This window comes from Serinus canaria, chromosome 6 (genome assembly GCF_022539315.1).
Source record: "Serinus canaria isolate serCan28SL12 chromosome 6, serCan2020, whole genome shotgun sequence".
Classification (NCBI taxonomy): Eukaryota; Metazoa; Chordata; class Aves; order Passeriformes; family Fringillidae; genus Serinus; species Serinus canaria.
The window spans coordinates 32393387-32408458 of NC_066320.1; the positions used below are offsets into that span (position 1 = coordinate 32393387).

At 43.4% G+C, this 15072-nt stretch overlaps 1 protein-coding gene across 1 annotated transcript in view; it reads right to left on the reverse strand.

Annotated features, from left to right (window-relative positions):
• ADAM12 (ADAM metallopeptidase domain 12) overlaps positions 1-15072 on the reverse strand; it is a 184814-nt gene that overhangs the window by 131309 nt on the left and 38433 nt on the right. Inside the window, exon 3 of the mRNA XM_018910520.3 lies at positions 5229-5302. Coding sequence (XP_018766065.3) covers positions 5229-5302 — 74 coding nt within the window. The remainder of the gene's footprint in view (positions 1-5228; positions 5303-15072) is intronic.

Here is a 15072-nt window from a genome sequence, read left to right on the forward strand (position 1 = left end):
TCTAAGATTATAAGATATAAAACAGACCAAGAAAGCAGCAGTTTCTCTCCTGATGGGACTGGACACTTTCACTCCAAAATGACACAGCCAGAGGTAGCCCTGACCACACAACCTTGATTGCCATTGCTAAAAAACATAGAACAAACCTTTGTTTCTCATGCCCATGCTAAATATTGCATTTTTAAACAATACACCTGTGGGAAATACCTGTACCTTAGAGACACAGACTGATCCCAATTTACTGTAGCTCTGGTAGCTGAATTGCCATATTTTGGTGTGGTTTAGACCACCTGATTGCCACGGTGCCATTGCAGAAGGGGAAAAACTGCTCCTTCCAGGAAAGTGAAACTTTTTACTTCAGTTCTAGTGAAATCCCAACTGTCAGCTGAGGCTGAAATGCTGCAGTACAGCTGCCAGCTCCAGCACTTGCAGATAAACCAGGCTGAGGTCACAGTTTTTTGGCTAAGACACAGCACAGAATTATAACAGCAAGTACATTCTGACAGGTCCCAGCTCTCTGTTTGGGGTTGGTTCGTTTAGATGTGTTTCTCTCTCTGCATTTCCAGCCATTGATTCTATAGAAGCATGTCAGTTCATTACCAAATCCTGTCAGCTATTTCCTTTGGCACTGGGAATGGGTTGTTTCCCTGCTAAATTAACCCAGCTCCAATGTCACTTGCACACCAATCAGTGCTCTCATTCAGGGAGGTCGGGCACAAAAGTGGAGACAACAACTTCTTTTCTTTTAACCAAAAAGAGAAAACAAAACATTGCTGAACTCTGCAGCCTCACTGGAGCTGCTCATAGCAGCACTGTGCATGAAGATGGCTACTGCCTGATTTCCAGCCCAGGGAATTCTGCTGGAGCCTCCTGAGTCCTGGGGAAAAGCTTTCAGAGTGACCTCCACTACTGGGCCATTACATGCCAACCCATCCTGGGCACTGGGTCTCCATGAAGATGTGGAAAATGACCTAAACCTCTGGAGACCTCTGGGATCCTAAGGGATTTATAGGATAAGAGGGAGGCTTATACCGTGGCCTGAGTTGGATTTTGTCTCCTGATAAAATGGAAGAATTTTTACAGAGGGAATAAAAGGCAGCAATGTAACCTCATATATTGCCTTTTTTATATTGCTTTGTTAAGGCTGGGCTATAAACCTGACAAAAAGGAGCATAAAATGATGGGGAAATGAAGAGTGAACCCAGCTCCTCTGAAATATTCCAGCTTTTTCTTTCCATTGCCATGTTCCAATGGACACTGCCAGTGGCCCACCAGCCACAACCACACAGGTGTCACCCTCACTGCTCCCTCTGCAAAGCTGGACAATGAAATCCTGGCAGAAGGAAACTGTCCAGGACACACCTGGGATGTTCCTGATGCCCTCAGGGACAAAGCCATCCTCCCTCCATACTCCCCCTCATATGCCCTCAACCTATCTCAGCTTTTTATCCTTCTGTGACATCCCAACCCTCAGGTACACACAGGAGTCAGCACTGGGAGAGTTCCCCAGCATCTGTTCACAGTTACATTGCTCTGACATTCATAATTATGACCTTTGTCAGCAGATCATGTAAGCATGAAATTAACTTTGAAAATCAGTAATTCCGCTGACTTCACCTGGGTCACTCACATGTTTAAAGTTAAAAGAACACTGAAGAGCTTTGCTGTGTACAGACCTAGCCCTGGCAGAGTGCAAAACGTTTCCAGTCACAGACAAAGAGCCAGTAGCCACAGACTGTTCCACTCTCCAGCTCAGATTTAATCTTACAGGGGCTCTGTTTCACTGACACAGCCATGAACTGCTTCCCTCTAAGACCCACATGCTGCAATCAACTTCCAAGGGATTTCTGAGTGCATACATTACTGTCCCCTGCACACCAGCAGAGCATCAGTATTTCACTTGTAATGCACCCCAGCCCGGCCAGCTGCTCCAAAAAGTGGTTTATTTTGCAGCTGATGGATGCTTTGCTGATTCTGGAAATCTCTCCATATGACAAGTGTTTCTAAAACATTTAAGGTACTACAGAGCTGAAGGTTCTCAAGAGTGCAATCATCTTCTGCAGCTAAATCATGGTAAGGAATGTACTTGCAACGTCAGCTCGCTCGCAGGTTTGCTGCCTGTGACAAATTGAATCCAGCACAAATAATTTTGGGGTTGCAATTACAAATGGGCAATGGCTGGAAATTAATCACCAAAGTATTTAATGAATATCCACAGAAGTAATCTCAACAGCTGCAAGCCATCCGGATTTCAAACCCTAGGCTGCCAAGTCAGGTACCGGTGACTCTTCCAGAAGTCACTCAGAACATCTTGCCCAGTACATATGAACACATTTTGATGGGTCTAAATATCAGAAAACACCAAAGTGACATTCAGTATTTCCACAGATAACAGATGGTTTCACACGTTGCTCCCCACTTGGGGTTGTCTAATGTATCTGAATCGTGTTTTGAAACATAACTCAAGGTTTGGAAAATCTCTAAGGTTTTCAATAAATGGAGTTTAATGTCAAGACTACTCAAAGCAGCTGTTCCTCCTAATCATGGAAAATCACATCCAGGTTTTTTTTTGCATGACCCAATGCAGAAATTATGTAATTTAGGGGTACCATGCACCTCCACCCCCACCATTCTCTAATGTTTTACATGAAACCACAGAAAGATAACAGCACGCGTCTCAGAGCTTCCTGTGCTGCCATTTTTTACTCCAGACAAGGTGTTTGTGTTTCTCTCTCCACTCCTACCTGCAGCAGGTGAGTAGTGGCTCAGTGCTTGCATTTGAGCTCCATGTTCCACACCAATATCAGAAAGAGGGAGCAAGGGCTCATCTGCATCCTTGGAGATTCCCAAGACACAGGGATGGGAACGCTGCTCCCTTCCCCAGGTTTTTGATGAGCTTTTCCCACCCCTGGAGTCCAGAACCCACAGGTCCTGCCTGGCCTGCTGCCATCAGATGTTTGCTCTGCAGAAATGCAGGCTCTCATTTCTCTCCTGGGCATTATTTCCCACTCCATGCCCCTGCCAAGTCCCTTGAGGCAGCAGGACACTCCTGCCCCATCACCTCCTGTGCCAGGGACAGCAAACCCAACACCAGCACTAAAGGCAGAAGAAACACAACCACAACTTCCACAGACTAGCACAAAGAGCTTGTCACTGTTTTCCCTGGAAGCACAGCCCAGTCCTGCAGTCCTGGTGTGATTTACAGAAACAAAAATTGACCTACGCATGCACACGCTGAGAAAACTTCTGCGTGGACTTGCAACACCCAGACCATAATCTCAGGAAAATCAAAGTCAGAAATTGTGAAGAAAAAAGCAAAATGATTTTGCAAGACCCTGACCAATTTTTTCCTGCGGTTTGGAATCTGTGAACTGCCTCGTGTGTGACAAATGCCAAACCAGGCAAGGCTGATTGTTCCATTCCACAACACTGCCTCCAAGCTCCTGCTGGGGTGAAGAACCTCGTGTTGTCAACACCACACATGGCTCCTCCAGAATGCAAACCTTCAGCTGGACACCCCACCAAACTGAAAAACAATCCCAGTTTACCCCAGCTGAAAAATAATCATTGATAAATGTATTTTTTCAGGAGCAGATCTCTACATCTCCAAATCCATGCAGTCACACAGACGCCTGTGGAGGTAATTTATTGCATTTTCCTGTCCTGCTTCTAAAAGAGGTGGAGATTGCATCTTACAATCTCCTAAATCTGACTTTATTACAGGTACAAGAGAGTTTGGTATGTTCAGCAAAGCCTGTATTAGCAGTTTTATGGGTTTTTTATGTTTTTATGTTCTTTTAATCGCTGACATGGAATGTAAATAGTTTCCTCAATTGCTGCATACTTCCCATTCCTGCAGGAAGGCACACCCTTTGACAAAGATTAAGAGAATATAAAGTGAAATCCCTGTTTACTAAAGGAATTAAATTCTCCTGTAGTTACTGGAACACAGCAACCTGTGCATGGGGGATCTACACACCCTTCAAGGACAGGTTTCCAACAGCTAAGAGGCATTAAAAATAAAATAAAGGAACTCAAGATTTGGGCTTGATGTTGAATAATAAAGTGAACTGGAATTCATCACAGCTGGGTAACGTTGGGGTTCATCCAAATGACTGGGAATGAAAAGCATCTTGCACTGTTTTACTCCAGAGGACTAAAGAGGTGCCCCATGGTTTTCCATTGATGTTGTCCATCCCCAACCTCCCCTGGACATTTGCTTTCACAAGCACATTCCTTCCTTCTAACACATCCAACTGCATCACTCACGTCCTCGCTCTCTCTATTAAACTGAAAAAAATACCTTTGTGGCTTTGATTCCCCAGCAGGGGAACCTACAGAACTCACAGATCCTTGGGAACTGTTATAAAAGGTTTTCCCTGGGTTGAGAGTGATCTTTGGCTTGCCCTTGACAAACAGCACGCAGTTGTCCTGATCTGGATTCCCACCATATATCTTTGAGATTCTCTTAGGGGAAAACAGAACTTGTCTACTTGCAGGGTAGACAAAGACTTTGATGACTTTTTCCATTTGTCATGGACTTCCAGAGCAGTGATTTCATTCTTGTACGGTTTTGGTTTTTTAACAACTCTGCCTATGGGATCACATCTACAGCAGTCCCTGAACCCTCTCTGAAATCTCACAGACATGAGCAGGATTTGCCAAGAGCACGTGGAACAAGGTGCACACAAACACAGGCTCAAGCCCAGTGTTGGTCCTGGGTTGCAGGAACAGCACAACCATCCCACCATCAGCCTCTTGCCAGCAAACCCAGAGAGCTCCATTTACCATTCCAGCAGGGGTTAATCCCCAGGTCTTGACTCCTCACCCCTGATGGACACTGCATGGAGCAGATCATGGGTGCAGACAGCATTAGGAGGCATCAGTCCTCCTCAAAAAATTCCAGAGACTGTAGGATATTCCAGATTACTATAAATAAAAGGCCTTACCACAGGAAAGGAGGACAAATCCAAAAGAAATACACAGGAAACCTTGAGAGGCAACATGTCCATTTTCATCCCCACATAAATGCACACAACCATAGAGATTCTTGCTCTATCAGCAATACACAAATACCCATAATCCAAACTGGAACAAAACTCTCTTGTTAGGGGACTCTTTATAGGAGACCAGTAGCAAAAGTGGCCCCAGGTTAATTTTAAGCCATCAATTTTAAAATTATAACCCTCCTCCAAGAGTACAAAGTGACCATGCAGCAGAGTACTTACTCATTCCTCTCCAGATCGATGACCAGATGTTTATTTTCAGCTTGAATTACAAACTGCAGCAGTGCTGGGTGGTTCTGAAAAAGGAAAACAGAGTTGGCTGAGTCCAAACCCAGAGCCCATCATCCTGCACCCTGCTCTGCCAGGGAAATGGACACATCATGGAATCAAAGGAAGTTTTGGCTTGGAAGGGGTTTTAAGGACCATTTGGTTCTCATGGGCAGGGACACCTTCCACTGTCCCTCAGCACTCCCACAGAGAGCAATTCCTTCCCAATATCCAAAATGTATTTCAAAATTTTAAGATGTATTTCAAGCTTTTCATAAGGCATAATTAAGTTTTGTCTTAAAAGAAAGAAGTGGTGTTGCAGAATTAAGGGCATAGAACATCCTGCGTTGAAAGGGACACATATGGATTGTCAAGTGCAAAAAATGTGAAATATCAATAAAAATATGGTCAACAGTATTACCAAGTATCTCTGTGACAACAACAGACAAAGTATTTATATATAAATATAAATAAATAGTATTTATAGTATTTTAAAAGTATTTATATATAAATATTCATATACAAGTACTTAAAAGAACTTTCTAAACAAAACACCAGCAACAGAGCCCACAGAAATCCCAGTTGCACTCCAGCATGGATCAGGACATCTGGATTGCATTTTCAAGCACCATCAGGACTGCGTGCAATCTTCATACTGCCTTTCCCCTGGTTATAAAACCCCAGTTCTTTTTCATCCCAAGCATCCAGAGGTAAACTCAATCATTTTGGGTGAGCTGTGAGAGGGGAGCTGGAGCAGTGGAGCCTAAAGACTTGCAAGAAGGGGCAATGCACCTTCACAGGCTCTGCACTCCCAAGGAGAATGCACAGTTTCAATATGCTGGCTACTCTTGATCCAAAAGACTCAGCTCAAATATATTTTAAAACTGTTTACATTGAACTTAAATTTCATTAAACAAACTCACTGGATTGCACGACAGCATTTCCTTGTTTGAAATTCCAACAGTAGCTCCATAAATCAGCTGTTCCCCCATTCACTCAAGATGCTTTTCTGGAGATTTGTGTCAGCCAATTGCAGCTAGAATCATTTTAGGATTCTAGTGTTTAATTGATTTATTGAGAAATGTGTCTGAATTTGTGATTGCTGCAGCAGGGCCCCAGTGGAGCCTTTGTGACAGACAGAGCATCCTTGTCCTTGGCACGCAGCGATTTTCAAATTGTTTGAAAAATTAGAGATGTTTGTTAAAAAGCAAAATTATTGGGAGCTGTCATAGACTAAACAAAATTGTTCAAATGAGAAATAGCTGAGAACTCCCCAGTGCTCTGAGGCTTTATTGAGCCCAGGCTGGGAGTGAGACACCATTGCTCTATCCAAAGTGTCCTGCTCGTGAGAATCCAAACGTGCTTTCTCAGCAACAGCACTGAAATTCTGCATCTCTGTGAACTCTGCAGAAACCAGATCCCACTAGAATGCTAAATAAATGCTTCAGACTATCCTTGGCACTCAGCAAACACATGGGAGTCATTTATTGGCATGAATATTTAGAAGCAGTGTTGATTATGACTTCAATACTAGTACATTGCTTCCAAAACCTGTGAGATCTACAGAATATGGAGTTTTGAGAGAGCAAACCACAATTAATTACAATATAACACAGCAAATAATTAAGATATTGCAGTGGCACAAATGGATTCTTTTCAGCTGAAGGCCCTCTTAATATGGAAATGACAACTATGTTTATTCATGAGCTCACAGTGGTACTTATTTGACAGTCAATGGATGTTGGTAAAGTTGCAAAGTTAAAAAAGCAGCTGCAGAATAGAACAGGCTGTTACAAGACAAAATCATCTCTCAGAGAATTCCTAAAGCTTCCTAATTCCTGAAACTTCTCATGGAGCACAATCATGGCCCCAGTTATGGATGCTGCATTGCTGTGCACAAGACCCAGGTTCCGAATCTTGCTTCACCATCAATTTTTCTTTCAAACAAATGGCTCATTTCCTTCTTTTCCATCTGCAAGGAGATGAGACTGTATTTTTTCTTAGTCTGACTGGAATTCATAAGCACAAATACAGCGAAAATTACCCACTGCACAGGTGTTAGGGTGATTGCAAACAGAAACACTTGAAATTATAAATTTCTAATGGTAAAGAAAAAATGAGACTCTTTCAGAAAGGACATTTGAGGTTTGTGTTTTGGTTTTTCCTCCTGTTTTTTTAATCCATACTCCTGTGAAATCAGATTTTCTTTTGTTGGGGCTTTTTTTTTTGGGTTTTTCTTGCAGGGGCTGTGGAGTCTTTCCTGAAGTTTTTGCACATTTTTGCCCCAACCCCCTAGAAGTTCATTTAAAATCCCATGGAACACTGTCATACCCTCCCCTTACAATCAATATTTTCAAAAATGAATCACAGGGTGAAATGGAAGTGACTATAAATACAGGTATTAGAGCACAGCTTTATATTTTCCACAGAGAATAATCAAAAAAGCACCTTGTGGGGGTACAGAGCCTCCTGCTCAGAATGTTTGAGAGCCACTTCTTTTAAGTCTTCCTTAAGAATCACAAACATAATTTCTGTGCTGGTGCCACAATTTATTCCCACATTGATCCCTTTAAAATTATTGACTTGGAAGCCAAGACCTGATGAGAGTGGCATTATTTAAACCATAATGAAGAATTTTTTAGGGTTTTAGTTTCTTTTCTCCACAGACTCAAGTTTTCTGCTTCTCCTCTAAAACTGCAGTTTGCTCTTTTCCTTTTTGGTAGTTTCTTTTGTGGCATAAGAGAAGATTTCATCAGTGCACACAAGCTTTTCTCTGATATCCCAAGAGGCCAAACTTCAGGATGATTGAAGTAGGAATCTCCATAACTTTCCCCTCTTATTTAAAAGATTTGCATCCAAAATCTGCATCAAATTGTATATAAAAAAAAGAAAAACAGGAAAAACATTTCCCCCCTCATTTGCTTCTCCCTTGCTTGGAGCTGAGGGGGTTTGGTCTCAACTGATGTTAGAAAAACTCAGTATTCTGAAGGAAATTAGTGAAACATTAAGTCAAGGTCAAGCAAGAATTCTCACTGATAAAGCAGATTTAAAAAAAATAATAAATCAGCACTTGATTAACTAGAAGATGAAGGGACAGAAGGACTCTACTTCTGAGTCAGAAAATTCTGCAGTAAAACTACTTTAACTAGTACATGTTTCATAAGTTTTATTTTTTTCCCCCTCTTTAAATCACATTGATCCTCACTGAGAAAGAGAAAAGGAAGGACAGGTGAGGGATTAAGGGCTTCCCTGTGAACGTGGGGGTGGTGTTTGGAATACTGTCTAATAATAATGATATCTAGCCACAAAAGAACCTATTTGTATTCCTGAAATGCTTGTGGAGAAGATACATTTGGAGAAGATTTGTTCACCTTGGTGGGATGCCCATTGTGAAATGTGAATGCAAAGGATTTGTCACTGAGCAAAATCTTAATTATTGCTGGATCCTCCTTTCCTTTGGGCTGTGATCCCACTGCAGGGCTGGGAGCTTTTCCCTCCTGGGACTGGGAGAGAGGACTCCAAGTAATTTCTTATTACATTTGAAAAGCAGAAAACTGATGGAATGGAGAGTCCTAACACATCTGTCTTTGCATCTCCCTCTTTATAAAAATAAAGGATTTTATTGGATTGAGATGCATGAGTTAGATCAGCACACACTTTAAATAAATTCTAGCAATTATATAATAGAAATAAAGGGAAATATCTACAGATAAGGAAAAGAGTGAAAATGAACTCAAAGCAGCAGCATTCATTCATTTGGAAACAGAAATGCATTTTCAGCTGTATCCAGTGTCTAAATCCACTGTTTGAGGACAGAGATCAGCACAAGAAATAGAACCAAAAGGGGTCATTTTGCTTCTCTGGTTTCCAAGTTTTAAATTATCTCCTGACAGGGCCAGACTGAAATAGGCAGGTTTGTTTAATCCAGCCAAGTGGTTTCCAGGCCCTCCAGAGCTGGTGTTAACTCTGCTAAAGCCATGACAGGCACCCAGGTGACAATGGCCTCAGGGCACCAAGGCCTGGTGGGCATGGCCGCCCTTTCTCCCAGAGACCTGGTGGGTTCCATGCTGATGCCCCTGGGCACAAAGGCCTTTTTAGTGCCTTTGCCCTTCAACTCTGCCTACTCTTGTTGCTCTCTCAATGTTCTGCAGCTCTCTCTTGTCCCACCTTGTGTTCCTCCCCTAAACATCCCCAAGGAACCCTGGGCCTGCAACAGGCCCAGCTTTGCCTGGGCCCAAGGTGACCTTGGCCCATGCAGTGCTGAAATGGGTAAAAACTGGCAAGGCAGAAAGGAAAAAATGATAATTAAGAGAAGAATTATGGCTCATAATTAGCTGTATGCAACATGGCTCCAGACATTCCACAGGGAGCTAAATAAAATCCCTCCCCTCACGGGGGGTCACATTTCATAATTACCAGCCTGCATAATCACTTGGGGACAGAGAAACTCCATCGAGTCAAACCAGAGCCAATGGACAAAGGATTCTGCCAAGGGGGCATCTGGGAGCACTTTTTCATCCAGAGTTTTAAACCGTGCTAAAGCCACAGATGTTTGCTGTCTGAGCAAGGCCCACTTTGGAGAGAGCCCACCTGGAGCAGGGAGTCCAGCTCTGGGGCAGGACATGGAGACGGAGCTGCTGGAGAAGGTGCTCATCACCAGCACAAAGGTGATGGGGGAGATGGAGCCCCTCTGGAGCCAGGCTGGGAGAGATGGGGGTGCTCAGCTGGAGAAGGCTCCAGGGAGAGCTCAGAGCCCTTTCCAGAGCCTAAAGGGGCTCCAGGAGAGCTGAGAGGGACTGGGGACAAGGGATGGAGGGACACTGTGGGAATCAGAAAAACAGAAACTCCCACAGACACTGAAGGGTTTGATCTGCAGCCTTGGGAGAAGCTTGGATTGATGCAGAAATCCAATACACAGATATTAAGCAGAAAAACCATAAACTCATATTTCTGTAGCTGTAAGTAAGAATATGCCTGAAGTGAGTGAGAAACTGCACTGATGGATGGTGAAGGGTTTCTGATGTAGGGTGGGGCTGTAGGGAATAAACTGAGAGTTTGGAATTAGAACAGAAGCAGATCTGTGCCTGTGAGACAGAAACCCATTGGACAAAAGTATCCAGAGTGCAGCAGAAAAGCAAAATAAACCCTGTGGCAACTGTCCATTGGGTTAGAAAGTTCTAGATTGCCTTGTAACAAAGAACTTGTGACTGCTCCTGAGCTATGGCTGAATGCCTGCTCCTCTGAAATCTCACAGCCCCTGAGACTGATGTTTGTCTGAGCAATGAATCCTTCCTAGCCTGAAAACAGTCCCTCCCTTCATTTCTAGCAGTGACAATGACAGGACAGGACCCAGGGAATGGCTCCCACTGCCAGAGGGCAGGGATGGATGGGATTTTGGGGAGAAAAGTCTTCCCTGTGAAGGTGCTGAGGCCCTGGCACAGGGTGCCCAGAGCAGCTGTGGCTGCCCCTGGATCCCTGGCAGTGCCCAAGGCCAGGTTGGACAGGGCTGGGAGCACCTGGGACAGGGGAAGGTGTCCCTGCCATGGCAGGGGGTGGCACTGGATGACCTTTAAGGTCCCCATTTATCCTTTAATGTCCCTTTCAACCCAAACCTTCCTGTGACTCCATGATTCCATGTACTTTCTCCTCTATCCTCTTAAAACCAGAAATTCCAGCCCAAAAAAATAAAGGTGGTGAGCTTGTTATCTCCTAAACATGGCTCTGGAAATTAAGGACCTTTGAGATTTATCAGGTAGTCACACTCCACACACACACACACACACACACACTGGTTTTTTCTTGGATCAGAAGAGTTAACACCAGGAATTAGAAACTGCATAATTGGGGAAAGAGTCCATTATTTCCAGCAGGGAAAAATTCCATGCCATTTTTTGCTATCTGTGTGAAAATAACTTTTATTTCCTTCATTTATCACACACTGACATTCTGCATTAGTGCTAAAAGGTGTATTTACAGTATCAGATCTTTGGGCTGATATTATTCCTCTACTATCTATAAGACACAAAAAGGGAGAAGCTGGGAAATCTCTCAGCAATAAAGCCACTCAGGGAATCTTACCATGGAAACTGGAACTCAATCCAACAAATGCAAGCTGTCTACAAAATCTATACATTTAAGATAATTACAACCTGCAACAAATGCTGTGAATTGTATGCAATGCTTTTAAATCCATAAATATTTCCTGGCTTTCTTTTGGCTTCAGTTTAGAAGTGAACACAAAGTACAAGGTTTTCTGCAAACACCTCCAAGACTAAGCAATATTTCATGTGCAGGACATGAAAAGCATAAACATTTAATTCTTATGGTTTTGCAGGTTCCTGGGGGCAGCAAATTCAGCTGTGCTTTGCCTGCTCTCAGATGAGAATGATGCATCCCTGTGGCTGCTTCTAATGAGCACCAACTCAGAGAACAGAGCCTTTTGCAGTTGTTTTTTTTTTTATTTTCTTTAATGGCTTAGCAAAGACTCCCAAGCCCTTAACAAATTGGCTGAGCCAGTCCAATAATGTAGGAAACCAAAGAACTTGCAAGTTTGTCCCCAAGTTTATTTTAAAAAGATTATTTGAAAGCAGAATGATCAGATTTTTGCTTTCTTGCTGGGTGTACAGAGAGATGCAAAATTCCTCTATCTGGAGGACACAATAGCTAAATTTGGGTTTTTTAATTTATTTTTTTGTTCTCTTTTTCTTAACTCCTATAGCAAATTGCAACTGCAGCTTGGAGATAGTCAGGCTTTTCCAGCCTCTCCTTTTCCTGTTCCCCACACTGCCATATTAGAAATTGATGGAAGATTTATATATATATAAAAATAAAATGTATATATATATTTAAAACCTTCTGCCCCACACAATGTGGTAGAACCCATGGCAGATGAGGTCCTAAATCAACTTTTCTGCTCCATCCCTGGCTTCCTTACAGGAATCATGGAATGGTTTCAGTTGGAAGGAACCTCTAAAGATGATCCAGTCCAATCCCCCTTCAATGAGCAGGAAAACCTTCCACCAGCTGGCAGAAAACCCCACCATGGAGCTCATGGGATGCAGATAAAATAGGAGCACTTGGGAATGACCCTAATTTGGGAAACTTCTCTTCATAATCAAAATCACTTTCAATTAAACAGAAAAATCTCAATATTTCTGTGTGCCAGCCTCTGCCCATCAGCTTGGTTGGCAGCAGCTGCTGAAGGCCCTGTGAATCTCCATACCTGTGCTTAAATTCCCAGCTCCTTGCTCACTGTTGGTGCCCCAGGATCCCTATCCAGAGTTAAAAATCCAAGAAAACAAAGCTCAAGAAAGAGGAAACCCAGAAGTTCGTTGTGCCAGACCAAAATCAATAAAATTACACAGCTCCAGCTCCCCATTTCCTGCTTTCCAAAGCTAATGACTGCTCCTGGATAGGGAAAACATGCTTACAACTTAGCTACATCCTTTCTGTGAGCTAGTCCTGATTTACATTTTTCTGAAAATCAAAGGATAACCAGGCTAAAACATGTTCAAAATGTCATAACACCAAGCAGCAAATATTTTAGGAGCAGATCCAAAATAACTGGTTTGATGTTTGAAAGAAATCTGCACCTTGTCAGGCTGAGTTATGTTGTGAATTTATTCAGTATCAATAAAGAGTCAGGCATAAAACCTGAATTCAGCCTTTACACCATATTTTCATTATCAACCACTGAGGTTACACTAAAATACATTAAGGTGCATTTAACCAGCTAAAAAGGGATTAGCAGAAAACTTTCAGCTTTATACTTTAAAAAACAAAGTAAATAAATTCTTTTTTTTTTTAATTGAATCTAAGCAGTGCAAATAGGGCAGCCTTGGTTTTTACAGCAGCTCTCCAATTATCCTCTGAACTATGTCAGTTAAAACCAGGTCAAAATCAGTATTCCCTTTTCAGTGCAAACCTTACAACAACAACAAAAAATCTTTGAAAGATTTTCAAAAACAAGCTCTGGGAGAACAAACATGGGAGAATTATGAAAAGGGGAACTGGGGCTGCCAACACTTTGAAAGAACTGATGGGGAGTGAGCTCTGGGATCCTCCAGCTCAGGATGTGGGCTGGGAGAGGGATGGCAGCTGGAACACAAGGCAGCCAGGGGAGGCAGGGGAGCCTTTCCTGAACCTCTGCAGCAGGCTCGGTGCAAAGCAGCCCAGGGCAGCCTTTGGTGGGGATTCACTGCCCTCCCTGAGTGCCTGCTGACCTGAGAGGAGCCTGCTCTGCATCTGGGAGAGGGCATTCCTTGGATTCACAGGCCACAAAAAAAGGGAAGAAAGGAAAATGCAACAGCATATGGTTTTGACTGAATGGAAATGACTGCCCTGAAGTGTGAACTTGATTTTGTAGTAAGAACAAGCAATATAAATAATAATAAAATATGTGTGCTTTAAGCCAGCCCTCATTTACTGCAGCATATCCCAAACACAACATCTCTGTCAAGGGTCACTTCCACAAAGCTGTCCAAGATCCCCAGATTTGCTCATCCAGGTACTGAAGAGACTCCATGGAGTGCAGGACCTCCCATCCAGCCCAGCAGGACCAGCAGCAGGATCTCAGCTTGGAAGCAGGTCAGGAGCAGCAGAGCTGTTGAATCCCAGCCTGAAGGAAGGGTGTGTTTGCTATCCCATCCCATTCCTAAACTGGCCAGAGCCCTGCCTGTCCTCTGACACCCTGAGGGGGTGCCCAGGAGCTTGATTTATTGCACCAATAGACATTTGAGTTTTTGAAAGATATGGAGATAAAAAATAGGGGGGGGGGGGGAAATAGCGAAACAACTCATTGAAGAGTCTAGTTAAAAAATGGGCTAAACAATGAATCATCCCCTGTATTTCTTCTACTTATTGTATTCACAGAATCACAGCTTGGGTTGGGTGGAAAAGGAACTTAAAGCTCATCCAGTGCCACCCCTGCCATGGGGGGGGGAACACCTTCATTGTCCCAGGCTGCTCCAAGCCCCAATGTCCAACCTGGCCTTGGACATTCCAGGGATGTTGCCCCAAAAGCTTCAAGTGGAAATACCCTGTAAGTTTCTGGGGGAGTGTCTGGATGGCCTTATATTCAGAAAAGGCAACTGGACACCACAAAGCCTTAGAGATCTGAGAAGCTCATGGCAGCCTCTGCTTGTGGTAGCTTTTACTGTCACCTCTGCACCACAATGGATGGGTCACTCTGTTAGAGATATTTAACACCTGAAAATTTCAAGCCTGGGTTCAGACATTTTTTCCCTGCCTCAAAAGCAGCCCAGAAGCTGGCCCAGGAATAAAAGAACCTGGAATTGGCTGAAAGGAAAGGTACAGTCATTCCCCAGTATTTACACTGCACGTATGAATCACAACTGCTCCTGTGCTATCGAACAGATGGGAGCAGAAAGCACCTCTTGGTTGGAATCCATTATGTGCTGCTTAAACAATGCTCCGTGCAAGGCTGTGCAAAGAAAACAAACATGCCTGGGCTGGAGAAAATTGTCACAAAACACCAGTTAATAGTGCTGGCAGGCAGGAAGCAATTCACTGGGGCTGGGCTGCCTTAGCTATGGAGCAGAGCTCGCTGCAGACGCCCTTTGCAATTTGGGTAATTGGAATGGGAGTGAGCAGCTGTTGATATTTGCCAGTTTGAAACGGACATGGAATCCTTTGAGGACAGTGCAGTGCAAATGTAGTGGATCCCTTCTGGTTGCTCCTGTCTGGAAAAGTAAAATTCCTCCTCTTTGTCAGGACACTGGGGGCTGTGACCTCCTTTTACCAGAAGTTTGATTACAACATCAGATTTTCCCCATGTGCT